The sequence below is a fragment of the Seriola dumerili genome, unplaced genomic scaffold (genome assembly GCF_002260705.1).
Source record: "Seriola dumerili isolate Sdu_G_001 unplaced genomic scaffold, Sdu_1.0 BDQW01000068.1, whole genome shotgun sequence".
Classification (NCBI taxonomy): Eukaryota; Metazoa; Chordata; class Actinopteri; order Carangiformes; family Carangidae; genus Seriola; species Seriola dumerili.
In genome coordinates, this window is record NW_019174323.1 from 13,908,177 (window position 1) to 13,935,060 (window position 26,884).

General features: G+C 42.9%; 3 protein-coding genes and 1 non-coding gene across 6 annotated transcripts; 3 read left to right on the top strand and 1 right to left on the bottom strand.

The window, feature by feature from the left end:
- Nucleotides 1-5,509: 5,509 nt before the first annotated feature.
- Nucleotides 5,510-14,323, top strand: fscn2 (fascin actin-bundling protein 2, retinal). 2 transcript variants are annotated; one of them, XM_022743240.1, is made up of 6 exons: nucleotides 5,510-5,602; nucleotides 5,778-6,504; nucleotides 12,381-12,537; nucleotides 13,583-13,739; nucleotides 13,822-13,984; nucleotides 14,118-14,323. In XM_022743240.1, exons 1-6 carry the CDS (start codon nucleotides 5,510-5,512, stop codon nucleotides 14,321-14,323), a joined length of 1,503 nt encoding a protein of 500 aa, XP_022598961.1. The 2 variants fall into 2 exon arrangements, with proteins under 2 accessions (XP_022598961.1, XP_022598962.1); XM_022743241.1 differs by having other exon boundaries at nucleotides 13,583-13,704; nucleotides 13,817-13,984.
- A 1,762-nt stretch (nucleotides 14,324-16,085) lies between these two features.
- trnai-uau lies at nucleotides 16,086-16,179 on the top strand. Its single transcript has 2 exons — nucleotides 16,086-16,123; nucleotides 16,144-16,179. It is a non-coding gene; the product is annotated as a tRNA-Ile (tRNA).
- Nucleotides 16,180-17,580: 1,401 nt separating this feature from the next.
- On the bottom strand, nucleotides 17,581-22,482 carry faap100 (Fanconi anemia core complex associated protein 100). 2 transcript variants are annotated; one of them, XM_022743235.1, is made up of 8 exons: nucleotides 22,231-22,482; nucleotides 22,000-22,118; nucleotides 21,030-21,913; nucleotides 20,228-20,384; nucleotides 19,177-20,098; nucleotides 18,956-19,063; nucleotides 18,441-18,527; nucleotides 17,581-18,086 (listed from the first exon to the last, which is right to left on the bottom strand). In XM_022743235.1, the coding sequence occupies exons 1-8, from the start codon at nucleotides 22,384-22,386 to the stop codon at nucleotides 17,955-17,957; spliced, it is 2,565 nt and encodes an 854-aa protein (XP_022598956.1). In that variant the 5' UTR covers nucleotides 22,387-22,482; the 3' UTR covers nucleotides 17,581-17,954. The 2 variants fall into 2 exon arrangements, with proteins under 2 accessions (XP_022598956.1, XP_022598957.1); XM_022743236.1 differs by lacking the exon at nucleotides 18,441-18,527.
- Nucleotides 22,483-22,822: 340 nt separating this feature from the next.
- On the top strand, nucleotides 22,823-25,957 carry LOC111220232 (baculoviral IAP repeat-containing protein 5-like). Its single transcript, XM_022743252.1, has 4 exons — nucleotides 22,823-22,994; nucleotides 24,209-24,318; nucleotides 25,298-25,415; nucleotides 25,675-25,957. Exons 1-4 carry the CDS (start codon nucleotides 22,887-22,889, stop codon nucleotides 25,765-25,767), a joined length of 429 nt encoding a protein of 142 aa, XP_022598973.1. The 5' UTR covers nucleotides 22,823-22,886; the 3' UTR covers nucleotides 25,768-25,957.
- The last annotated feature ends 927 nt before the right edge of the window (nucleotides 25,958-26,884 follow it).

Here is a 26,884-nt window from a genome sequence, read left to right on the forward strand (position 1 = left end):
CCATGGCAGGGAGAGAAGCTCGGGCACGGCAACTGATTGAAACAGGGGAAACACTCCGCCCCGCCCCTCTCGTTTTAATTGCATTGATGTTTTATAGTTGATAACGCTTCACGTGTTGTTGACGCCTTTCAGTTTCTGCAAAGTCCCCTCCCCAAAAGAAAGAGACATTAAAAGCAGCCATTTTAAAAAGCACCAAAGTCCTTCCCTCCTACGCTATGCAGTCACACAGGCACCAACAGTGACACACCAAGCATCAATCTTCTCCCTTTTTTTTTAACCTCCAAAAAATATATAGGCAAGCTTCATATAAAGGAGCCAAAGTAGAAGTCTGACACCGCCTCTTAGTGGTGGCTCTGGGAACTACAACTGCCTGTAGGCTATGTCAGGGCTACATAATGAGTGAGGATGCAATTGTCTCAAAATGCATAAAACGCAGAAAAAAACGACTGAATTGTTGTTCCTCTTTTAAAAACTCTGAGACGTCCTCTAATGTGTCATGAGTGCCATGAATCTATTTGTACTACAAGTGCGTATGTATCAAAAACAAGAGAGGAGTGGATGGGAAAGGTCAGATGTTCACAGTGTTTCCCATTGTTTTTCTTATAAAAGTTGCAAAAGTTGAATTATAGAACTCTATGGACAAAGAAAACAGTGAATTACTCAAAGTTTGTGTTTTCTCTTGATTAGTCATGTTTCACTGGATAACAAGTCACTATATAAACAAATATTCCCAGCGTTAAGGACAAATTTGGGTCCTGATAAGTCGATTTTCACTGACACGGATTAATAATGTGTCGGCCAAAGAGAGGAAGGAAACTGACAGACGAAGAAGTGAACAAAGCGAGGTAGAAGTAAAACCCCCTTACAGCTTGTTTTGGCATGATTTTACAACAGTAACAACAGGGACAAGCAGTGGACTCAAAGAATGATCCGGCTGATCTCTCTTTCATTTAGTTCACAACCTCTGGAATTGAACTGAGGACAAGACAGAGAGGAGGGGGAGAAATACTTGAAGGGGGGAAAAAAAAGAGGGAAGAGGAGGACTGGAGGAATAAACTGAAGAAGAGGGAGACTGTGTGCATGTGTGTGTGTAGACGGGGGTGTCTGTAAGAGTGGGGGGGCACTGTGGGGTATGAGACAGCACCCCGCAGTCCCACGTAATGGCAGAATAGAACTTAATAGGGTAGAAAAAGGCTGGAGGCTGTTAACTCAGAAACGGTCATTTTGAATTCCCCATTCTCTCTCTCAGTCACTCCCTTCTCCCTCATCCCTTCTTCCTTGCACGTTCTATATCTTTAACTTGGTTTCCCATCCCCGTCTGCCTGTGTAATTTGCCGATTTTCCCTCCATCTCCCAGCACCCTTAACCTGTCTCCCACCACTCACCTTTCGGGCTGTTTCTCCTTCCTTTCCTCCCTCTTTCACCTCCTTCTTCATCTGCTCCTCCATTACCTCTCTTTTCCTTTCCCCCTGTCTTACACCCTTACCTCCTCCCATCCATCCTTCCTTCCCTGCCTCATCTCTCCCTTCCCTTCTCACCTCCCTCCTCCCTCTCCTCCTCCCTCTGTGTCTCCTTGGAGGAGGTGTAATGATAGCTATTTGAGTGTCATCAGAGGACCGCTGTAATGGCTTCTAAAGCACCATCCCATGGTTGCCACGGTGAACCTGGCACAGCCACCGTCCCAGAATAAGGGGTGAAAAAAAAAAAGGAGAGAAAAAAAAAAACAAAAAACATCTGGTTGGCTATCGACAGGCGTCACCGTGCCAACGGCAGCAGGAGTGCTGGCGCATCAGCAGACGATGACGCAGCCCCCGGGGGCCACAGAGAGCGAGCTAATGATGCGTGGGATAGGATACATATGAGGAGGAAGTACAGTAATAGTGATAATAGTGATACTAATGAAAATAATAGCACTGATAACAATAACAATATATGACTTTTTTGATTTGTGAGCAGTGTGTCTGTGTCTGCTGACCCCTGTTCTCTCCCACTGTCTGCAGTGTGTTTTCTGTGTGTGTGTGTAAGAATGAATCCATGTTTGTGTGTAAATTTGTGGTTGAATTTAAGAAATAGAGAGAGAGCTGAGTTCCCTCTGTTATTTTTAAAAATAAGGAGTGTTGAGCACTGAATGAATTACTCATGGGTGCATACACACATATACACACACAGGCATGGTGCAGCTCCTCTTACCAATAAGAGATCAGATGGCTGGTCCAAGTAGAGGAGCAGAGTGAACGTTTAGAGTGAAGTGATTTCATCCACATCATTAAGCATGTATACAAAGACACAAGAGGGCTTTTTAAATTGCTTTTGTCCAGACAGATTTGATAAAGTATGTGTGAAACTGCAAACTAAATGTACTCGCCTATTACCCCTCAGTTATCCTTTAATGTCTTAGTTTGAAGGGGCGAATGTCAAGTCAATTAACTTGAACATGTTGACAGAAAACTAAAAATTTTAAATCTGGAAGATGAGTTTGGGTTCACACCAGACTGTAAAGACCTGATCCGGACCCTCTGTCTGCAGAACAGGGACGCCCTCTGTAGGGCGGCGTACAGCAGAGCCCTGCGTCGTGCACGAAGATGAAGAAAGTCAAATTTAGGGTGTTACTTTCTGTAGCCATCAGTTTTTATTTATCTCCCTGAAATAGTTAGTAAAAATAATATAGCTGTCCTCATCTTATTGTGACAAATTACAGCTCTGAAAACGACGTGTCAATGCTATGTAATAGGAACATAACAGCTACCAGTTGAATCTGATTAAAGTGTAATTAAACATTTTCATTAAGATTCATCTAAATCTTTATAACACTGATATGAGGCCAGTGGTTTATTACTCACTGCTGAACATTTTAATTCCACTTTAGATTATCATTAGGCCTTTACTAGAAAGTATGACACGCATCTACTTCAAGTTAAGATTCTCACATCAAACTCACTTTTTGATACCGGTGAAGGCTGGCATTTATTCTGCTATAGCTGTTGTATGTGTTTAATTCCCTCTCTTTATAGTAGTTTTAATTGTCAGTGGCAGAGTCCGCCAATCATGACTCATCTTTGGATTACATATTGTAGAAAGAAAACCATTATTTAAGAATTATAAAGAAAAAGAAACATTTATGAGACAGCTAATAAAAAGTGAATAATTACTTGTATTACTTAAAACCCTGACAGAGGTTTGGTCTCAGTGTTGTGGAGATTGTTTTAAAATCTCCTACCACGATATTCCAATTTAAGAAAAACAATATTACTTAAGACACTTGACTATATGATTTCATTTTTGGAAAATGTTTTCTTTAGCCAAGCCGGTGAATGTGACATGATACATGCTGTAGCAGTACAGCGACCTATAAAAATGCTGACTGGAGATCGTTTTAGAAGGAAGAAAAGCTCCAGACGAGAAATAGAGAAGCTGATCTCAAGTCAGCGTCTCAGAAACACGGGATGCCTGTGCGCTCGTCACTGCGGGAACAATTACACTCATGTCCTTCAGTACCTGTGTTTGCGTATGTGTGAATTTAAGTGTGACACACATTGTTTATCACGTTTTGCGTAAAGCGCAGCAGTTCAAGTCCAGGTCAGGAGGAGTAAATCATTGGGTGGGTGATGTTTACTACAAACCCTGAGACCCTACTGACCTTTGTGTGTGTGTGTGTGTGTGTGTGTGTGTGTGTGTGTGTGTGTGTGTGTGTGTGTGTGTTGCTGTGGGTCAGTGAGTCTATGTGTATGTTTATGGTCATTGACAAGCAGAAGGGGGAGCGTGTGTGTGTATGTGTGTATGTGTGTGTGTGTGTGTGTGTGTGTGTGTGTGTGTGTTAGAAAAAGTGGGGAGGGGTAGTTCTGGTAGATTAGGCAGGTTGGGATGATTGGGTTGAGGATTAGATGGATTGAGGAACAGACACGTCTGTTTACTCTGCAAAGAAGACTTATAATAGGCTGATTGGCAAGGTTGATTAGACACACACACACACACACACACACACACACACACACACACATATGCACTTCCTGCACACACACATTCATTCAAACCTCCCATATGTTGATTAGCTTGTTATTGTTGCCTTTACAACACCTGCCATCTCTTGTCCCTTTGCTCGTCTCCCAAACTCAGATGTAAAGTCTGAGTCCCGGAGCCTCTCAGACACGTTTCCCATTAGGACTGACCCAGAGAGCGTGCAATCAGAGAAGGTGTGTAACTAAATCTTCAGCATAGGCAGGTAAGGGGAGCCGCACTTAGGCAACTACCCCAAAGGCATGGGGGGTGCTCTTGTTACCCGGCGCTGTGTGTGTGTGTGTGTGAGTGTGTGTGTGCATTGTTTCTACTTACCTGTCTTTTTATGTGTCACAGAAAGAGGCAAAGTGCAGAGCTCAGAATAAAGCGCAGAGGCAGAGAAAGGCGGGATTATACACATGGCAGGTTAGAGAAAGGCAGTGAGGGAGAAGGAGAGGATGGGAGGAAAAAGCGACAGGGAGAGGCTTAAGATTACAGAGGCGAGCACCCTTTGTTGCCGAGTTCAGTTGTGATGGACGGCTTATGTTTAGGGAAAGACTGAAGGAGTCCTTCAATGCACGACCATAAAATCTGCGGGACTGCTGAGGATGTTCTTCTTCACTGATCAAACTTTTGCCTGATAAGCGAGGAACCTGGACTTCAAGAAAGGTGAGGCAGAAGTCAGAGTATTCGATGTGATCCAAAGACAGTAGGCAAAGGAGGGGCAAAAACAAAACCCCAAGAAGTATAGTCTGGGGAGGGGGAGGGGGGCAAGTGATTGAGCCTTCAGGGTAAATAACAAGTCAAGCAAGAGCAGGAGTGAGGCTGGACGAGAGAGCCCTGTACAACAGGAGAAAGAGAGAGAAACAGGGAGAGGGTCGGCTGCAGAAGTGGAGATAAGCAGTCGAGAACAAAATTAGTCTACAGTGGTAGAGAGCTTGACGCGGGACTGAAGAGAGATCAAGGTTGACTCAAGTCTTTGCTGCCTCTAACCTGATTAAGGAGAAGAGAGGCAGCGGCGGAGGCGAGCTGCGAGACCCGATCCACAGAACGTTTGAGCCGGCAAGAGAAGGAGAGGAGAGAGAAAGAATTACAAGAGGACGCTTGTTGAAAGAAGCCTCTTAAGTCTGGGAGCTGGAATTAGAGCCACAGAAACTGCAGAGGGGAAGCCACAAAACCACAGTAAGTAATTTAGGAGGCTGTGGCTGGAAAAATGTATAATAAAGCCTTGGGCGGGGAGGGAATTTGTGGTCATGGGCGTGCTTTATATACTGTACCTTAATGAATTGATTTCCTGTCTTTAAAACATTTGCATTTCATCATTCTCCATGACATCACCTCCTTCCTTATTTCTCACCTTTATAAAAACCCTCACTCCACCATTTCATGCGTACACCTCACTCCTGAATCCAATGCCGGTTCCATTTACCCCACTTTTTCTTTCTCCCCCAATCCCTAACTTGTCTCACCCTTTGCTCTCTCTCTGTCTCTCGCCCTCCTGAATCCACAGGTGAAGATGCCTGCTAATGGGAACCGTCCCCTGAAGTTGCAGTTTGGTCTAATCAACCATGAGGGTCGCTACCTCACTGCTGAGACCTTTGGCTTCAAGGTACGAGCATGCCGTCCTGTATAAAAGAAGAGCTGTCGCATACTCTCTGCATGACTGTTGGTGTCGTGGTGGTGGATCCGTGCAGGGCCACACCATTTGAAGCAGAGGCTGCAGGCATGAAACTGCCAGGCTTGTTGTAAATAGATTTTAGATTGATGCCGTTCTTGTTTCTCAGGTGAATGCATCAGCTCCCAGCCTTAAGAAGAAGCAGATATGGACCCTAGAGCAGGACTCCCAGGACACCCAGGTAGTCTACTTGCGCAGCCACCTGGGACGCTACTTAGCCTCTGACAAGGACGGCAAGGTCACCTGTGAGGCCGACGGGCACAATTCAGATTGTCGTTTCCTCATCGTGGCTCAGTCTGATGGTCGCTGGGCCCTGCAGTCTGAGCAGCACCTCCGCTTCTTCGGCGGCTCTCGGGACTACCTGTCCTGCTTTGCCCAGATACTCACAGATGCCGAGCTGTGGGCAGTGCACCTGGCTCTACATCCGCAGGCCAACCTGCTGTCTGTGGCCCGCAAGCGTTACGCCCACCTCTCCATGGAGGATGGGGAGATCGCTGTGGATTTGAACATTCCCTGGGGTGTAGCGGCACTCCTCACCCTTGTCTACTTGGACGGGAAGTACTGCCTAAAGACCTGCGACAGCCGCTTTCTCAGTAATGATGGGAAGCTCTTGACACAGAGTGGGAGGGCTACGGCATACACGCTCGAGCTGAAGTGTGGGAAGCTGGCCTTCAAAGACTGCGAGGGGAAGTATTTGTCTCCCATGGGGCCTACGGGCACCCTGAGGTCTGGACGCTGCTCCAAGCCAGGCAAAGACGAACTGTTTGACCTGGAGGAGAGCCACCCACAGGTGGTTCTGATGGCAGCCAATGGGCGATATGTCTCCATAAGACAAGGTAGGAAAACACAGACACATATACAGCAAAGGATATTGTCACAAATCAGATTTTTTTTTTTCCCGAAGCCTTGCATGCATGCACACGCTGCAGCTCCTGAGTTTCCTAGGTTGCTTAAAGTCTCGCACAGAATCTCAAAAGTCTGATTAAAATGACAAAGCTTGACCTTAGGTGCCACTGAGTGTGGTCACATGAGCCTGTAGCTGACATAAACTGACCTACACACATACATAATGAAACAGAGGGCCAGTAAATACTACAACTACTACTGGCCTGTATACTGTGCACTGATACGCCTCCAGGAAACTGAGCTGACAATTCACAGGAAGTTCATTATCATGTGGACATGCTGAATATGCATGGTTAAGAGAATAGACCACTCTCTAATGGTTGACAGCTGATAAGGGATGCGTGGTAATTATGGGTAATGTATTCTGCACATCAACATGCATTGGCATCACATTGGATAGTTGCATCTTTCCAGGAAAACAAGATAGATGAGGCTGATAGTCTCCCATATCAGCTGGGAGACCTGAGACGAATACATCATTTGTTTCAGGGCTGCAACTGATTTAGGTTAGTGCACTGTCGGTATTAAGTCTTACACCAGATTTGGTGAAATGACAGATTTATTGTGCAACCATGTTGGAAATAACTACAGAAATAGATTTAGTTAAAATTGCAGTACAGTCAAAGTTAGAGTTTTATAAAAATCCAGCAAATAGAAAAGAAAAAGTTGAGAGTAGAAAGTTGTTCTCCCTTTCTTTTACCAAATAATCATAAATGGTGATGTTTTTGAAGATCCCATTTCAATGCCTCTCAAATGTTCCTCCTGGCTTTGTTGGGTAGTGGTGTTAACACTTTACGCTTTTGCCCGCGGGGCTTACTGAAACAGCTGCTTGTAACTTATATGCCGCACAGTAATGCTCTGTTGATAGTGTATCATGTATTTACTCTTCGGTCTTGTGACAGGGCTGTTGGAGTGCGTTATTTGATCAGCAAACAGGCATGACACCACAATACTTCACTGAAGGATTACACCTGCTCCACATGGGCTTCAAAGTTACTTCTTCTCAAAAGCAAGGTTGAATTTCTTTGATCGGTTTCAAAAACTAGAAAAATTGTAATTGTAAGTGTCACATTACGTCTAACCAGAAGTGCACTACAAGTACTTGCCAAGAGTTTCAATTGCTGATGGGGAAAAGGAGTTTGCTGGTCAGATTTTAGCCTGGATTTGGGGTGGATTAGCATACACCAACAGTGCTTGTCAGCATATTTGGCCATGACACCCATCTGCAGGCTGCAGATTCTTGTCTGCAGGCTCGAGTTACTTCAGCCCTGGGTGATGTAATTGAATCTCTAAATGCTCATTGTTCCTGGTTAGCAGAGGGAGCTTCAGGCAGAGACCGAACGACTGGGAGCAAACCGATTGAAGGCTGAAGAGAAGGAGACATATGGTGGAGTGTAAAGCACACATACAGTGTGGAGAGAACCGTAATGTAAACATGTATACAGTACATGTGCATTCACACACTAAGAAATAGCTGCAACACGTTCCCTTCTGTCTCTTTTTTCTCTCCCTACACTTGTTCTGCACAAACAAAAGCTTTATCTTTCTCCGACACACTCACCCACACATAAACATGCCGTCCTGCTGCGGTGAGTGCTGAAGTGAGGTGTGTTGAATTATTGATGAAGTTGGCCCCTGTTCCTGGAAGGCTAGGGGGGGAGTCTGCTTTCAGAAACCCAAGCTGCCTCTCACCTGGGGCCATAGCTTCTAACCCGCTAATCTAACCCGCTAACCCCGGCCTTCAGTCTGTGCCTGTGTGCTGCTGAAAATCAAGGGAACAGTCAGAGAGAGAGTCAAAACGCTGTATTTAGCAACACGTCACACTGCAAAGTCAAGGTACAAGATTATACTTTCTGTCATGTTTTTTGGCAGGAAATACGTTTCAGTTCAAGCAAAGAGAATGACAAAGATCAACCTGTCTTGTACCTGTCGCAGTCAGCAATACCAGTGGACAAGCCTGTTAAACGCACGACATTAGCCGACTTTCCCTGGTTTGCAGTTGGCGCGAACACGTGGTAACAATGAATGAAAATCTATATTAGAGTGAAAGGTTGAATTGTGAAGTTACACTAAAAGTGGGCTAAAACAGAAAAAACCCTCACATGCTGGCGTCTCAGAATTGTTCAGCACTTGTGTATTACTTTCTATCTCTGGGTTTGACATGATGATTAAGGGGAGAATGGAAAGCAGAGAAGGGAGGATACAAGTGTAGGAGGCCTCTCAATGGACTCTGGAACAATAGTAGTACATGTGGAGACAGGTGGGCTCTTCATCCTCCCTAATGTCGCTTGTGTCTTTACACATAAATTAGCACCTTTGTTCATGCTCCAGTTAGTGCAGAGGAGTGATGTTGGCTATATATTTTAAAGTGAGTAAGAGTGTAGCAAATGGGTTAGCAATAAAGAGGATCCTTATTTCAGATATACAGTACATAAGTGTAAAAGTCTTTGTGCACAACAACGCAATGCAATTCTCTATTTTCCATCAGCCCTGAGTTGCTCTTTATTGCCTAAGGAGTGTGTGTGCATGTGTGTGTGTGTGTGTGTGTGTGTGTGTGCCTTGGTACGTGATGTAGGTCTGTCATCATGTCTCTCGTCACCTCCCCGTGTTCCCGCGGTCTAAGTGGTCCACTCTGCCCTGAAAGTGAAGAAGAAATGATAGTCCAAAGACATATACTTTCCATTAACACACACATGAGCACGCACACACATATACATACAAACGCACACACACGCGTAATGCATCTATGGACAGATACACACACACACACACACACACACAAGAGATAAGTGGAAAAAAATGAAGGGACTGAAATAAAAAAAACAACAGAAAATGCAGCTGTGGAGGAAGGAGGATTGGGGGGGGGGAAGAAGAAAATAAGGGACAGGGGGATAGTGGCATCAGCTTACTATTAATAATAGATGTCAGAGGCATCTATCGCTGATGGATTAGTTAGGCCTGCTCCACTTGCAGGCTGCAGGTAGGACAACACCAGAAAGTGGAGCTGGATCTGGGGTCTGATCCAAAATGTGCCGCTATTGAAGCTACCTGTGTGTTTGTGTGTGTGTGTGTGTGTGTGTGTGTGTGTGTGTGTGTGTGTGTGTGTGTGTGTGTGTGGCATAGTTTATCACTGATCGTGGCTATGATGACATCTTATTTCGTATGCTTGACCAACTGGTGTGTCAAAGATGGTCATCAACATAGCTATTGATATCTTCAGATTGCTGGCTTGGATTTCACTATGTCTAATCTCCTTCTCTCCCGTTCTCTTTCTCTTTTTCTTCCTCCATCCGTCTCTCCTTCCTCTGTCTCGTCTTCTCTCATCTATCAGATAGAGGTCCCAGCTGAGCCCGGACTGAGGATCATTTCTAGCTTGAATTAGTGTGAAATGGACACATGGAATAGGTAGACAAAGCATGACATTGAGTCGGGATGAGAGAGAAGGAGAGTGATGGGCCCCCAGGCATAGGTGCGGAGTAGAGGAGGCAGAAATTTATGCCTCAAATGCACTTAAGATCGATGATAATTTAACCAGTTGTAAGACCCCATGATACCCAGTTTATCTGGTGTGAATAAGATGTGATTAAAGCGTCCCGGTAGCTCAGTAACCATGGCATCTTTGTTGCATGTCATCCCATTTCTCCCTCCTCCAGCCCGTATCTACAGTCAGATATCAAATTGAAGCAACACACCCTTAAATAATCTTATAACTAGATGGAATATGCTTTTTTTTCAATCACCATCTAAGGCTGAAGAACCGTTTTGAAGAAAATTTATTTGTTGAGAGAAATATTAAATAAATAAATAAATAAAAACTGTGCTGTGAACAGGCTCTTCAGAGTGGTATGTGAATCTGCATCTGTGTTGGATTAAGCATATGTTATTTATATGCATGCATCTATCGGTGGCTTTAAACCACTCAAGTGTATCACAGGTTCTAGTGGTTCTAGTGATATACTAACATTACATCACCATAAAATATAACACTAACCCGTCCTGCCCTCACTGGGAACATGCAGACAATGCCTTCGTCCTGTGTCGTTGTTAGCCACGCTACAGGCTCCAGGCATGACTATGTTGGTGTAACTCATCTCAACAACTAGTGGATGGATTTCCATTCAATTCTGTAGCTGCAGACATTCATGACCCATCATCAGGTCAAATGTTTAATTTGTCATTAGTCATAATAGTTTGGTTTATGACCAAATACCTGCAAATCTAATGACATTAGCTAATTAGCTAATGTTAGCATGTTAACATCTTTATGATTGTTACAGAGGACAAAGTTTTATTTTTCTGCACCATTGATAATTAAATAATAATTTCTGCTTCTTTAAGCCACTGTTGCAGTTTGGCTCTTGGTTAAATAAAAAGTATCTCTCTGTACATGAGTTTTACTTTGGCTCATTTAAGATGCACAAAACAACATAGCCAGTTAGTGCAGATACATTACTTATGGCAAACTCTCTCTATATTTGATTATTCATGGCTATGGCTGGTGCGTGGGAGGGGTTGAATTATCGGTACATCGTGCCAAGTGTGAACCATAATATCCTCTGGTCTTTTCCTGTTTTTCTTTTATTCTCTCATGGAGGGGATTGAGGGATTGGACGGGTAGCACTCGAAAGCTGATTATATCAGAGCCCCGCAGCGAAGAGGGCAGATAGGCAGGGCCGGAGGTGGGGCGACGGTGGGAGGTGGGGGTGGAGGGGGTCAGGGATAAGGAGGGAAAGATGGGGGAAGGGAGGAAGGTAGAAAAGGATGACCAGAGAGGAGAGGAGAGAAAAAAAAGGGGATCAGTGTTGTTAAAGGATTAAGAAAATGTATTGGGGATATTCTGGGATTTAGCTCTCTGCAATCTGTCTGTTAGTGGTCTAACAGACTATTGTTTTTTTTGTTTGTTTGTTTGTACCAGCAACATGTTTAGTTGGAATAAAATATTCCATTGGACTGTTTTACTGTCAGGGCTTCTAACATGTGCATTAAAAAAACTCAGCTCAAAGTTAGAATGAGGTTAGTGCCGGTTCCTCTGAACCTGGAAGCCAAACCACCCGAGAGGGAGGGGTTGCCACTGCATTTGTGTTTACCCCAAGTGTTTGAAACCAACGCCGTTTCATGTGTTAGCGATGAAAATGATAAAATAATTGGTTTCTAAGTGGTTTCTATAAAATGTTTGTCAGTCGAAGGTGTGATATTTGTGTAGGTGTTAAGTGGTCTCAGTGTAACTGACGCAGAGCTTAATGGTGAAAGTGTCAGCTGGTAACATATTAAAGTGAGATGTGCATTCTACATATCTAGCTCGACTCGGTAAGATTTTCCTGCATGGCCACATTTGGTGTATTTATTTTATCTATTGTATATTCTGTCCTTAAATGCATCCAGAAGTCCACTCAGTGAAAATGTATTTACCCTGAGGAAGGCACATCAGATCAAGAGCACAGTTCAAGAGGGAACTAAAAACAACCCAACATCCCGGGATCAGACATGATTACCATCTCTTTCATGCTGGGCCAAGTTAAACATAACAATACAACCTGATTACCAAGCGGCTGTCTGTGGGTTTTTGACTTGCCATTGGGAATCCAGGGAGTAATAAAAGAGGTCTGTAGAGGCATCTGTTTGGTAAAAAAGTCTATTGGGACTTACAGATACAACAGTGCCATTGAGAAACAGCTGAAAAGGGAAAGTAACGTCAAATGAAAATGAAGCAGAGCAACAGATGGATGGATTTCTCCAAACATTAAATAGTCAGCAAGTTTTCATGCTGAAGTGTTAATTACAGGATGTGCTCACTGTGCCCCTCCAGGAGTCAGCCTCGCAGCCAATCAGGAAGATGAGACAGACATGGAGACGTTTCAGATGGAGATCGACAAGGAAACCAGGAAGTGCACGTTTCGCACCAGCCAAGGGAACTACTGGGCCCTGGTGGCTCACGGAGGCATCCAGAGTACCGCCACTGAACTGTGAGTGAGAGCTCTTTTATCAGCTGTGCAGAGTAGAAATAAACACATCTCCAGCTGTTTGTGTCCGTCCTACATTTTATATTAAAGATATGGGTTTAGAAAAAGGAGCTGCACCATCACAGTATGGCCCTTGGCTAAAACGGAGTCACCCTCTATAAATCACCATCAAAACATAAATCCTAAATCCTACGTGTAATCTCTCCAGAACAGTAGTTCCCATCCTTTTCCAACTCGTGGCCCACTTGAAAATCAGAGCCATTTTTATTTTTTATTTTAATGATAACAGTCCAACATTCGGGATTGAAATGAAAGCAGGGGAAGCTCAATTTTTCTGTTTTGTTAGACGCGGGAGAGATCACTTGTCGATTCACCATCGGTCTCTTGACTCTATCCATCTTGATACTCCAGTTTTTGCAATGGGTGTAATCTTTCAGACTGAGATAGCAAACAAGTAGGTGATGTGCTCCTATCACTGGCTTATCTCAGTGATAGGCCTTGGATAGGCCTTTTAAAAGATCATTTTGTTTAATCAAAAACGTTATTTGTATGTTTTTTTTATATAATTACATATTTTCACCTGTTTTGCAAACAATTTGTCGGCCCGCTTGCAATACCCTCCTGGCCCACAGGTTGGGAACCACTGCTCTAGAAATGTAATTAATACTTCATATTAAACAAAGTGAATTTCATCACACAATGGCAGATATTTTTTTAAAGAATAATGCAATGCAGTCACGGTCATTGAAAATAAAGTCAGTCATTGAAGTTAAATATGAATCTAGTAACAATAGAAATGATTCATGACTAAAACTGAAAGAAATCAAGTAATAGTAATAGTTGAATTTCCCCTAGGAGATAAATAAAGTATCTATCTATCTATCTATCTATCTATCTAGGCAACTCTGATTTGACTGCACCGTTAGTCTCTCTTCTCTGACTTGCTTGTTTAATCTTGTACGTGCACTCAACATGTAATCACAATATTTCCAAGAGAACTTTGAAGAAAGGAAAGTCTCATCTTCTCTTTTGTGATGCCAAACTTCAGGTCAGCAAACACCATGTTTGCTGTGGAGTGGCTTGGCCACAAGGTGGCACTAAAAGCTAACAATGGAAAATACATCTGCATCAAGAAGAACGGCCAGCTACTTGCTGTGAGTGACTCCATAGGTAAGAGACTTTTTGTTCTCCTCCCTTTTCTCCATGTATCTACAGCTCTATTTACAGCTTTTCTTATGCTCCTCCTGATGTTTTTATTATTTTGCTGTCGACCTTTTGTCAGGTGAGGATGAGCAGCTCACTCTGAAACTGATCAACCGACCTATGCTGATCCTGAGAGGGGAGAACGGCTTCATCTGCCACCACAAGAACTCCAACACACTGGATGCCAGCAGATCGGTCTATGACATTTTCACCCTGCAATTCAGTAACGGGGTCTATCATATTAAAGGTCAGGACACACTCACTCAAACAGGCTTCAGGAAGCAGCAAGACTGATGAGTTTCTCTGCCTCTCACCTCTCATTTACCGCAGCATCAGACTTATACTCTGTCTGTCTGTGTTTTTTGCTCTAAATCCTGCAGGTGTGGATGGCCAGTTCTGGTATGTGAACAGCGCCGGGCTGGTGTGCTCAGACGGTGAGACCCCTGAGGATTTCACCCTGGAGCTCCTCGAGCACGGCCGCCTCGCCATCCGTGGCAAGAATGGCAAATACCTGCGTGGAGACCAGGGGGGAACGCTGAAGGGAGACGGACTCAGCCTGAGCAGCTCAGCGCTGTGGGAGTATTAAAACACTCCAATACAGGTTCCAACCTGAACCACTGAACTTATCTCAAGTTAAACTTTGTGGCATTTCCTTCCATGTTTTTCTTGTTGCAAAGAGGCTGCAGCAGAGGACTTAGGGCAAAAGAAGAGGAAGGACTGACAGTCAGCCAAGAGAAGTCTTCATGAAGTTAGCAATGTTTTGAGAGAGCGCTTGATCTGAAATTGTGACTGAAAAGTTTTTGTGTTGTTCCTATAGATTTTGTCCAGGAAGCATTAAATGAATGTCAGAAACTAAAGAAATAAAGACACGTAGATTCTCCGGTAATTTGTTTTAAGAGATGTAAAACCAAGCAACAGCATAAAATACAACTATCCTTTCAGTCCTATCCTTGTTTGTTTCTTCCCAGCCTTTCTACCGCTCCTCACAGATATTACATTAGTGAAAGCCCGGCAACAAAGTTGTGATACGGGTGTCACTCATCCAGTCTGGTGGCTCAGGGTGCCACTTGCCACAGTGAGGTCACCTTTTAGAGGAGCTCAAGTCATTAGCATAGTGTGGCTAACTGAGGATGTTGATGAGAATTACTGTAACCAAGACTCATGTACATGTTGGCAGTACTCGACTAATAGGACCATTTCAACCTGTTATATTATACTGTACATTTCCTCTGTCTTTCTTGAACATAGAGATAAATAATAAACTTGTATGGTAGGTTATGTTTTGTTTCAGTAATGCCACATTTCCATCAGGATTGTATGAATCAAGCTCATCTTATCATTTCCTCTTAGTTTAGACCAAATTAATTGCAACTAAAGGTCTTTATAAGTAAAAGCCTTTATAATTTACTTAAGTACAACAGTATTAGCTACAAAATATATTATCTAGCAGAATGACCTTGTCAAAGTCTGTTATCATATTGCATTGGGTATTATTATTACCATGTAGGCAGCATGTGAATGATCGAATTGAAGCTAAATACAGTTGTCAAATAGATGTGGAAAAAAGTGCAACATTTCCTTAGTAATGTAGGGAAGCAGAAGGTAGAATAAAATTAAAGTAATCAGAACTGTTCAGTGCTTACTTTCCACCGCTGGTGCGAACCGCCACCAACCTCAGAGCCAGGAAAGCAGGTGTTAAAAATCCTGCTTTAATTTAGAAACATTATGAACCATAAAATAAAAACAATGGAGTTTCAGAACTCATGAAATCAAAACTAAGATTTAAGAAGCTGATATTGGGTCTGTAGTTTTTATTTGAATGCTATTGGGAATAGTGAAACAGTAAATTGTAAAAAAAAGTTTTTTAACTACTGTCAGTGACAGAGCAGCAGCCTCACTATGGTTCACCTACACCAGCGTTTCTCAAAGTGGGATCCGGGGACCTCCAGGGGTCCTTGAGGGAGTTCCTGGGGGTCCCCAGCAATTAGGGGAATCATTTATTTTCACTATAATTCCATCCGTAAATAACACAATGACAGAATGTGTGATTATTATGGTCATGGGTTTCACACACTCTCTGTAATAAAACATTTAAGCAAAAATCTTATCAGGTGGGGGTCTGTGGTCTAATTTGTGTCAGTTTAGAGGTTCTTGACGTGAAAAAGTTTGAGAACCATTGACCTACACAACTGGTTTCACTTGCTGCCTGACGAGGGCCCTCAGCAAACTCCCTGCACATTTAACCAGAGAACGGATCTAAATGTCCAAAACCACCGGCCTCATGTTCCAGGAATATTTAGATCTCAGTTCAGTTGATGTGTTCGGGGTTGAGCAAGGTCCCTCCACGAGCTCCAGTGGCGCAACCGGTCAGCGCGCGGTACTTATAAGACAGTAACCTGCAGAGTGATGCCGAGGTTGTGAGTTCGAGCCTCACCTGGAGCAACAGAGTTTTAACATAGTGGCTGAGAGAAAACTAAAGAAACTGATCACAATGCTAAACAACAACAATATCAAGTTACAGACTCGAATAAATGCACCACCACCACGACAGGCTTTAGCCTTCATGCAGCAGCAAAGGTGTGTCTCTTCCTCTGAAGAGACTAATGATCGGGGGTGGTTCACCTGGTTAGAGCACGTACTATTAAGGCTTATTCCTCACTGCAGCAGCCATAGGTTCAAGTCCCATGGGGCTTTGCTGCATGTCATCCCGTCTATCTCTCACTGTCCGAATAAAGGCAAAAATGCCCAAAAATATAACTTAACAAAAAAAAAGAGAGACTAATGATCACCTTCAAACTATAACAAGATTCTCTTTTTAACTCTCTGTAATCATTTTTACACTAATTATTAACAAACCAACTTAGAGAGGAACATTCAAATCACTCTCTTAGTACTGAACACAGGCTCCAGTGGTTCAGTTGGTCACAACTTGATATTTGTAAACCAGTGATGCTGTGGTTGGGGGTTCAAGCCTCACGTGGAGCAAGAATTTTCTTTGGCAAAAGGTTGATACGACCGCTCGCACTGATCACTAGGAGTCAGACAGCAAAGACGCCTGCAGATATGCTGAGTCTATTTGAAGGCATTTTGATTTTCACAAAGATGACTCTCATGGAAATCTCAGGAACTGCTCATCTTACAACTACTACAAAACATTTTAGGTTTGGAGTGCAAACCAGCCCACATTACAGTCGTTGCAGTGCATGTTAATTAGCAGCTTTCTAGTGTGAACAATAGGAGTCAATTGTTTTCTTTCATTAGACTTTGACGCCTTGAGCAAGTACTCTTGAGCAGTGGTGTAATAGGTGATGCCGAGGTTGTGAGCCTCACCTGCAGCAGGTGAGGAGACAACACATACTCATTAACTGACAACAGGTCTGCATGTCTAACGTGGGCATGAAGGAATTTAGCTGGAATCAGGTTTAGTAGAACAGCAAAACACTGTTCACTCACTCAACATCTTTACGGTTTGTTCAGTTCAGTTTCTCAATGAAAAGACCAGCGAACATCAAGTCACATCACTGCCACCTACTGGACAACATGTCACTTTCTCTGGTGTTTGTAGTTCTGCATTTTTCCTTAAAACAACCTTCAACTCATGAAAAACACCTGAAACTCTTTGTTTCTGCAACTGATTGAATTACTGACAATTTGGTTCCCTGCAAAACCTACACATAGAACAAGGCCGTTAAATGTCACTTTGTGGTTATATTAGTTGTAATGTTTTGGAGAATGCACTAGATTATGATTACGAGTTTTAATCAAATAACCAGCTTCATTTTTTATTTGTTGATCATTCATAATCAAACCCTTATAATCTACCAGTCGTCTGTAAATGTTGCCACTTGTCTGAAGCCGTGTTCAGTAACAACTACAAGACAAGACACCAGGTCCTGAGTCATTGTTACACCTACTTGTCTGGCACATCACATCAGGGGACTGTAGATCTTCATCTTGTGTTGAATGCATCGGTTGTGTAAACTGAAATTGAGCGCACAGCTGACAAGAAGCGATGAGTGATGTGGGTAACCGTTATTATTATTAGAGCTGTAGAACATGTCCAATAGAGAAATAACAATGATAACATATGAAATTACACTCAACACAAAAGTGTATTTACAGCAGCAATTATCATGGATATTATTTCTCAGTCAAGACAGGTTACATAACACCGAACAAGGTTGACAGATGTGCAGGCGCAGCTGGAAAAAAAAGTATTAAATTATGAGGAGAGGATTTTCTCTGAGTTCTCTGTAAACACTGAGAAGAGATCGGGTCATCTGCCCTGTGGACACACCCACGCCAAAAGCTCCTGAGATTCGACTTTGCTGGATCTGCTGCAACAAGCGCTGACATGAGAGGAGGAGGGGGGGAAAAAAAAAAAAAAAAAAAAGGTTTAAAAAGAAAGAACACCCACATGAGATGTAAGAAGAATGATGGACAATGACAAAAAGCTAACGGGTGCGTCTCTGCGGTCTTACAGAAGTCTTGGGTTCAATGGGTTTAAAAAATATATATATTACAGTGGCTTAAATATCTTCAACAAATTTACTAAACAGTTGCTGGTTATAGTTTCTCTATTAAGTTCATAGGCTAACTGTTCATTAATGTAACTGATTACTAAAAAAAGATAGATGCATCTGTAATGAGAATAAGTGAGTTACAGGACCTAGTGAGCAGAATTAAGCACATGTAGGTCTTACCTCCGCTCGCTGCAGCGCCTGTCTTAAAGCTAAACTCTGGACCCTCTGTGTGGAAGCAGCCCTCTCAGGAGCACTCTGCAGCAGAGCCTGCGTCCAGGACCAGAGCAACCGATGAAGAGAAGGAGTTTCAAATAAAACATCTTCCTCTAAAAAGCAAGAACAACCCTAACACCTAAGGCCTGACCCCTAACCCAACAGATTCTTAAGCCTCATGAGATCAAACTGAGAGAAGGTCTAGTTATGGCCATAGTCATTACAAACAATGAAGTTGTCTGTGTGAAAGAAAGACTGAAGTCTCTCTGGAAACAGGCCACACTGCAGCATGACTTTTTAATGTAGGTACCAACAACCAAAATATGGGTTTAGCTTGATTCCCGCAAAACTTTATTAAGAAAAATGCTGGTTATTTCTGCAGAGCATGCAACCAGCTGCAGGGGGCTCCTCTTTCAATCAATCAGTGCGTGTGTGTGTGTGTGTGTGTGTGTGTGTGTGTGTGTGTGTGTGTGTGTTCGTACCTGTACTCGGCGCAGCACAGCATGGTGCAGTCCACACACTGCTGCTATAGATGAGCTCTCTACCCGAACTTCTATTGTGCTCAGGGACTCCTCCTCCCCTACATTTACCTGGAGAGCAAACCAGTCACCATACAACACTTGTTTTATTCCAATCAAATGTTTTTATAACAAAAATTATACATGGTAAACATTTATTAATATAATATTAGATCATGTTTTACCTCTTTTGCAGTCAGTTTGACTGTGTCTCCATTTGGACCTCGAGCTGTGACAACTGAGCTGCTCGGGACAATCTTGTCTCTGTGGTGTCCCATCTTCACTCCTCCAGGACCTTCAGACAACAGCCAGCCCAGCAGAGAAAGGCAGAGACTCTGAGGAGCCACCTTTGTCCCCTGAGGGTCCAAATCTGAGCTTTTTAACACCAGTGTATCCCTCAGTAACTCTGATGACACCCGTACACTCGCTGAGTACTGCTCTCGCTCGGCCTTTGAAGCACTCTCTCCTCCTCCCTCCCCTCGTCCCACACACCTAGTCCGGTGTGAGCTTAGAAAAGCTTGGATGCCATCTGTTGGGATGTTGCTGGATTGAGATGTGGGACTGTTCACCTGCAGGGCGTGCAGCCAGTCTACTGTCAGTGTGTTCAAGGGCAAACTGATACAACTACTCTGCAAGCCAGGAAGGTGTGCCGTGTCCTCCTCCCCCAGGAGACGTGAGAGTGAGAAGATGAGTGAGCAGCTCACTCTCATAGGAAAGGATGAGTCGCCTGCAGCTGCTAGAGGCAACGATACTTCAAATGTTTCTCCAGGATGGAGATTGTGGAATGGGAATGAAAAACTAGTGGAGCAGCTTTCCCCTCCTGCAGTGGATGAGTAGGAAAGAGGAAACACGGTGACGCTCAGTGTCCAGCCTCGTTCCAAAACATAAGGACTTGAATTATCCAGGACACATGTCAAGTTCAGGGAGTCTTTCTGGAGCAGTCTGCTCCACCTGGTCATGGCATGGCATCTGATTTGCTTCTCCTGCCTGGGCTGATGCTCTTCACTGTTTGCACTGGTTATCAGCAGGAAGCTGATGTTGAGCACCTGATTCAGGTGCCGCAGAATCAGGTTTTTAGATTTGATGGTAGTTTTCAGCGCAGATGCTCTAAAGAAAAGCAAGGAAAACAATATTTATGTCAACAGAGAGGTTGTGTTAAGTATAACAAATCTCAGCTGTGTTATATTTCAGTGTTGTGTTATATAAACAATCAAAAAGGAATCATTTTGCGTGTACCTTTCACAAACATCCCCGATAGCAGACAGGAGATCCCTGATGCTGCGGCCCACCTGTGTGGAAGGCAGATAGGACAATCCTGCATCCTTCCTCCCCACAGGTAAGATAATCCTCTGGAGCTGTCCTCTGACTGACAGCCCCAGCAGCTGAACTTCTCCTGGTATAACACACAAATTTACAAAGATAGGAAAAAGGAAATTGTTTGATCTTTAGAGATGTGAGACACAAGTTAAACAGAGACAACACACAGAGACATGCACAACCAGATAAGACACTGAGACAGAAACAAACAAGTCGGCCTCGTTACATCAGTGCAGAACTTAACTGCCACTGAGGTTGAAGAACGTTTCACACACAGAATACAGAGCAACACACATTTATAACCACACATAGTTGTGTATGAGAAACATCCACTTTACAACTTGTGCACTTTTTCCAAATTAATTAATTTAGTTCAGGAAGACACTAATTAAAAGCATTCAACATTTAATCACATTTATTTTCTTATTTCTTTTCTGTCAAAGTCACAGGAGCCAGTGTGAAGAGGATAATGTGATTTGTTGAATTTCTGCTTTAAATAAGTTGGTTGCTGTTCAGCAGCTGACTCAAGACGCACTTGGACAGACTTAGTAAGAAATTTTTCAAAATAGTCACTGTTTGCAACTGCTTTATCACACCGACCCATATCTATTTTTTTAACTCACACAACTGTTCAACAAAGTTCACTTTTATAGTGTGGTGGTATGGATTAAAAGCAACGGCATTTATAAATTAAAGACTTTTTGTGTCAGGACCGACTCACCTGCAGTGTTGTGTGCAGGTGCAGCCAAGGCGATGACTCTACACACATTTAAACTGGTGGGACTTTGGAGGGCAGCAGCCGTCTTACTGGACGTCTCCTCATCCCTTTCCTGGTCTTTTCTCCCAGACGATCCCTCTGATAGATCCAGCACCATAAGGTCTGAACCAGTGCTGTAGTAGAGATGGTGTTTATCCACAAGGCCACACACCACAGGCCCCGGTACACACCCCTCGATAAAACCAACTGTGTTGCCCCCTCCCTCTGGGCCACCCTTGTCAGTCTTCATTAGCACCACTCTCCCTTGTTCGCCCACTGCCACCAAACACTTTGCATGTCCTGGACCCGTTTCCATGACAACAGACGCTCCAACAAATACGACTGGCTGCTCAAGGCTATGCATGACTCGGAGCCGTGATCCTGGAAGACGCAGAGGGAGGAAACACAGGCGTCCATCTGGCAGGCCACAAAGGATAACCGGTAATTTTGCGAGGGCAGCATCGATCCCAAACAGAAGTTTGAAGAGGACAGGATCGAGGAGGAAATGACTGTCCGCTAAGGATGATGTTGATTTTGCATCACCAGAATGGACACAAATCAGCACAGGCCTCCTTCCCACTCCTGTATTTCCCTCAGTGTCACCATGTACAACAGCTGAGACCAGTGGTAGACTGAATGAACTGAGCATCTCACAGCTGCTGGACTGTGCTTGTTTTGGGGTTTTGTACAGACTCAGGAGCCAGGACGCGTCTCTCTGGGATAGGATCAGGAGGAAAGAGCCGACGAGGAGCAGCGATAACACACCTTCTTCTCCTACAACAAGGGATTCAGAGGAGATCTTCAGCTCAGCTGGACAAGACGATGCATCAGCTGGGGAGCTTGGAGCCCTGCAGAGGTGAAAGATGTGAGACATTCATGAACTAGCACTATTGTGAATACATTAATTTTGGACTTTGCATATCAATGTACATACCTGGACAGCAGAAGTGGCAAGCTGACACAGTAAACTCCACTGGTACAGGACACATAGAGGAGCTGTCTGTCATGACTCTCAACCAGGTCACTCACAGGACCAGGAAACTGGAGGACAGCCTGCAACAAAACAACATATCAGACTGAAGAATAGAAAATGTGAGCATGTATCTTTAACACCTGACTCTAGTCCAGTGGATCTGTGTAAAACAGTGCTCTGGAGTTTACTTGCCGTGAGTTTTCTCTCTTGTGTACTGAAGACATACACCTCGTCGCTGACAGTGCAGAGGAAAACTTCCGTCTCTAAACCAAACTTGATCTTCGGTGTGCATGATGAGCCTGAAAAACCAAACTCTGTCCAAGTCTCAACAACACAGCGTCCTTCCATAACCACAACACCGAGGAAGAAGCAGCCAGCGTCCACATGTGTAACGTTAAGTAGGCACACTGTTACACTTAGCAGAGTCAGGTGTAACAAACGTTGAAGTTGTTGGCAAATCTGAACTAGGTAATCCTGATCCGGAAGCGTGGGGTTCGGCGCCGGATGTGGATTTAATACTCAACAATACTGCCACGTTCAAATTATGGGCTCGAGTAAGACGATAGAGGGTGTCTTCTGTCTTCTTTAAAATACAATCTGATAGAAGATGTGTTTGTCGTTTAGTCGTATTTGGCGCCATTAGTGTGCTCAGTCAAGAACACTAGATGGCGTACTTCTGAACTTTCCTATTGTCAAATCACCCACGAAGAAGAGTTAGTCTCCGTCCGCCAATCAAAACAGCCGCAGTGAACATTGGCCGAAATTTGAAAGCGCCCTGTAGCCCGGTGACTTTAGGTGGTGACACAGATTTGCACTAGTCACAGACAAATACTTTAACGCTAAACACAATGGAACCGTTCGCTAAAGAGGATATCACGATGTATTTTTATGAGAACAGACTTAAAACTTTCGAGGGGTGGCCATTCGACGAGGACTGCATGTGCACCCCGGAGAACGTGAGTAAACGTTAGAAACGGTTGACTTTTCCCGTGGCTAGCGACGCCTTTCCACTAGCCAGCTAACACAACAACAATTAGCTCCGAAGTAAGAAAACCACTAATATTCAAATGAAATGCTGTGGGTTTATCGCCAACACACGCTCGCTCTTGCATTTTATCGTAGCTTTGTCACGGAAGTATAAAGATTAGATTAAAGTTGTGAGTTAGGTTAGCTTCAAGGCTGCTGTAGTTTGAAGTCAGCTAGCAAAGTGCTATAGCTGTATATTGTTAAAAACACATAACAACAACAACAACAGCAGCAGCAGAATCCTGTAGAAAATTTGGGAAAATAACAATATATAGATGTTTACTTGTGAGTGGTTTTTGACTGATTTTATATCAAGTTTCCAGCTGTAAGTGCATGTAGTAAAAATAGCAAGTTAAAACAGTGAAATATAGGGTAGTGGATGATGACAGGAACCTTAAACCATACACTATATGTCACAATCATACACTATATTGACGGTTTCCTCAATTCTTATATTGTATCTGAGATATTTCTAGGTACTGTGTAAAAGTCAACCGAATACAGTCCTATTTGCAACAAGATTTGTAAAGTTTACAGTAGTTTGTGAAGAAAAATTCACAGATATCACAAAATATTTATTTTACAGCGTGGTTTTATCACAGTTGTCAAATCTGCAGATTTTTTTTAAAAAAGAATGAATACCTGTATACCTTGGAGTTCAGGCACATGATTTGATTAAACTAGGTGCCACTGGTTTAGGTAGTTTAGTTTCATTATAATATAACTACAGCTGCACTGATTTCTCTGTCATGTTTTCAGTTACTCAATTAACCATTTAGTCTATACAGTCGAAGAAAATGGTGAAAAAGGCCAGAGATTTCTAGGGGCTGATGTGACTTCTTCATATCGCTTGTTTTGTCTGACTAACAGTCTCTAAACCCAAAGATACCAAATTTACAATGACATAAAATGGAGAACAGTAGCAATTGCTCACATTTGAAAAGCTGGAAGAAGAAAATATTTTGGGTTTTTATGTGGAAAATGATTGGTATCAAAATAGTCGACGATTAATTTTCTTTGAACTGACTGTGAAAGATTTATTGTACGGTAAAGTTGTTGATTACTTTTCTGTGTGTCAACTTTTATAATCAATTGACAGAAACAAAAAATCTCATGTTAAACAAATGTTCACTTGTTCCTCCAGATGGCCAAAGCTGGCTTCATTCACACCCCTTCAGAGAACAGCCCGGACATCGCCATGTGTTTCTTCTGCCTCAAAGAGCTGGAGGGCTGGGAGCCGGAGGACGATCCAGAGTAAGATAACCACATCATGTCTCAGCGAGGCAAATAAAAGGACAGGAGATTACATTTTTTATGAGTCAAGCTGGAAAAACACTGGCTCATAATTAAAAAAGTCTCCAAAATATCATCCAGATCATTTTCTCAGACTTCAGAAATCTTGAGAAGTTTTTTTCTGCCTGAGTTTTACTCCATGTGACTAATAAACTGATCTTTAATGTATGAAATCAGTGAACAAAGTGATCCACAGAAACACATTTTGAAAAAGCTAAATACCTCTTTTAAGTTTCATTTTCCCCTCTTTGGCTGGCTAACTAAAATCTTCCCATGTGGGATATGTGGTGATACAACTAGTCGACACAATAATCAAAGCACTCTACAGTTTTAAACAGCTTTAAAGGCCAGTGGGCTGAATTAGAATAGACTAAGAGCTGTTGACTCTCAGCACAAAATTTCAAGGCTATAAATGTTGTCAAGCACATATAACCCAAAACCCAAAAGTGTCTTTTACTTGGTGTGAGAGAGTTCATTTGTGACCAGAGCTCCACACTGTTCAAGTGAAATTTTCCACTTACCTTCTGTCTGTTACATAATTTTTGCAGTGTTTGCGACTGATACAACAGCACTTCAGGCATCAACTATCTGAACTCTTTTTAGCTCTGTAAATATATGCTTTATATTCATGGTCATTAAAATGAGACTGTTTGAATTACTGTGACACTGTTAAACTTCACATAATAGTGTGTATTATTTAGTGTTTTCTCTATGGCAGGCAGAACTGTATTGAAAAACTCAGGGCCACAGTTGGCATCTGAAACTTTGCTGAAATATTCTGTACCAGTGTTTTCCACATCCATATTCCCAGTGCAGTCATTCTCATGTCCATTTTACATGGTACAATGTATATTACCTCCATATGTTTGTGTGCACAATTAACTATTTGTCTCCCCATTCATGTTTACCTCTTCATCGCTGTCTTTGTCTTTGTTTCCAGAAAGGAGCACAAATCTCATTCATCATCCTGCCACTTCATTAGCCTGAAGAAGAAAGTAGAGGAGCTGACTGTGGAGGAATTCTTCAAACTCCAGAAGGAGAGGCACAAGTCCATCATTGTATGTTCTTCAGAGGACTCCATAATTTTCAAATTACTAACTTACATAATACGTAGTGAATCCACTGTACAAGTCACATAGAAGTATGTAACTGTTTACACATTTTATTCTTTATTCTAATCTTTTCTGTTATATTTTTATCTTTTTGCTCTGTGCGCATGTCAGGCAAGTGAACTAATTGCACAGCAAGATTAACATCTACAAAATGACAGTAAGTTCCTGTGAAAAAATGACACCATGTCATTATTCCTGATTGCAGAACAAATCCTGTAACGATGCCGTCACCAAGTTTGAAGAGGCAGCCAAACTGAGAAGAGCAGATATCATCAAGACAGCAATGGGGGAAGAGTGACGCTGAATGTCTGCAGATGAATCAAATGGGGGGCGTGTGAGAGATTAATTGTAGTTGGCAAGTGACTGACTGGTTCCTCACTGAACTCCTTTCCATGTTTCCTTCATATTCTTTCATGTCGTCTTTGCAATATATCTGTCATTTTTTAATGTTGTCTGTTTTCATGTGGTCGGTTTTAACTCATTAAACTTTCCTTTTGGTTACCCTGTATGGTATGATCATTTTTTAGGAGGTGTGTACTCTGATTGGAAATGTACCATGGTGTAACGTCAAGATGAGTCTGAAATACCGGCAAGAGAAGACTATGATATCCAGTAGTATGCCTTTATTCTCCTCTTGCTCAGAAAGTTGAGCAGAAAGGCAAACTAACTGCATTTTATCATTAACGCATGGAAGAAATTTATATTTGACCTCTGGTGCCCCTCCAGAGGTCACTGACCTCAGCAAAGCATTTTTCCAGTTTTTGCCCCCTCGTTATAATCATGTATACATTTGCGAAAAAAATGCATCTTTGGTCTAATAAAGATTTTTATTGGCCTTAGAGGACCCGTTTGGCCATGGCCAAGCCCTTCTGATTGGGGCTGGGCGAAGAAAGCAACGGGGTGGAACCCACTGTGGACCATCCCTGCAGAAGCCTCACAGAGCTGCGACTCATGTCTTACTTTATGAAGACAGTTTACAGCAGTTCTGTGTAATCGGAGTATAAAAATAAATATATATTTGACAGATACCGCGTTTATGCCTGCGGAAAAGTGAAAAGAATTCAAATTTGAGAGGCTGAAATCTGTTCGCCCTCTGCCCCAGAGATCACATCTGAAATGCCTCCACGTCCGAAAATGGAAACACTAGAGAAAGTTCAATACTTTAGTTATAAAATGCACAATACGTAAATATAAGCTTATCTTCCCCACTAGTATAAGAAATGAGGGACGTAAATTGCCATCGTTACTCTGTCCCCTCATATTCCCTGTGATGTGTTGCGTCGACGCGCGCTCCTCCAGGATAAATTGAAGTCCCTCCCAGACAGAAGCTGCTTCTGTTCACTCAGACCGTTGACATCCTCGTGCTGCTCCGTGACTCCAGTAAATCTCCATCTCCATCCTATAGATCATAACCA

Bases quoted from the DNA above. Each gene is read 5' to 3' on its own strand.
- fscn2 (XM_022743240.1), top strand. From the start codon at position 5,510: ATGCCTGCTAATGGGAACCGTCCCCTGAAGTTGCAGTTTGGTCTAATC. The intron at 12,538-13,582 runs GTGAGTGAGAGC...GCCAAACTTCAG, and splicing joins CAGAGTACCGCCACTGAACT to GTCAGCAAACACCATGTTTG. The intron at 13,740-13,821 runs GTATCTACAGCT...TTGTCAGGTGAG, and splicing joins TTCTCCTCCCTTTTCTCCAT to GATGAGCAGCTCACTCTGAA.
- faap100 (XM_022743235.1), bottom strand. From the start codon at position 22,386: ATGGAAGGACGCTGTGTTGTTGAGACTTGGACAGAGTTTGGTTTTTCA. The intron at 22,119-22,230 runs GCAAGTAAACTC...GTTTTGTTGCAG, and splicing joins CACAAGAGAGAAAACTCACG to GCTGTCCTCCAGTTTCCTGG. The intron at 21,914-21,999 runs GTATGTACATTG...TCACCTCTGCAG, and splicing joins TTGCCACTTCTGCTGTCCAG to GGCTCCAAGCTCCCCAGCTG.
- LOC111220232 (XM_022743252.1), top strand. From the start codon at position 22,887: ATGGAACCGTTCGCTAAAGAGGATATCACGATGTATTTTTATGAGAAC. The intron at 24,319-25,297 runs GTAAGATAACCA...CTTTGTTTCCAG, and splicing joins GAGCCGGAGGACGATCCAGA to AAAGGAGCACAAATCTCATT. The intron at 25,416-25,674 runs GTATGTTCTTCA...TCCTGATTGCAG, and splicing joins AGAGGCACAAGTCCATCATT to AACAAATCCTGTAACGATGC.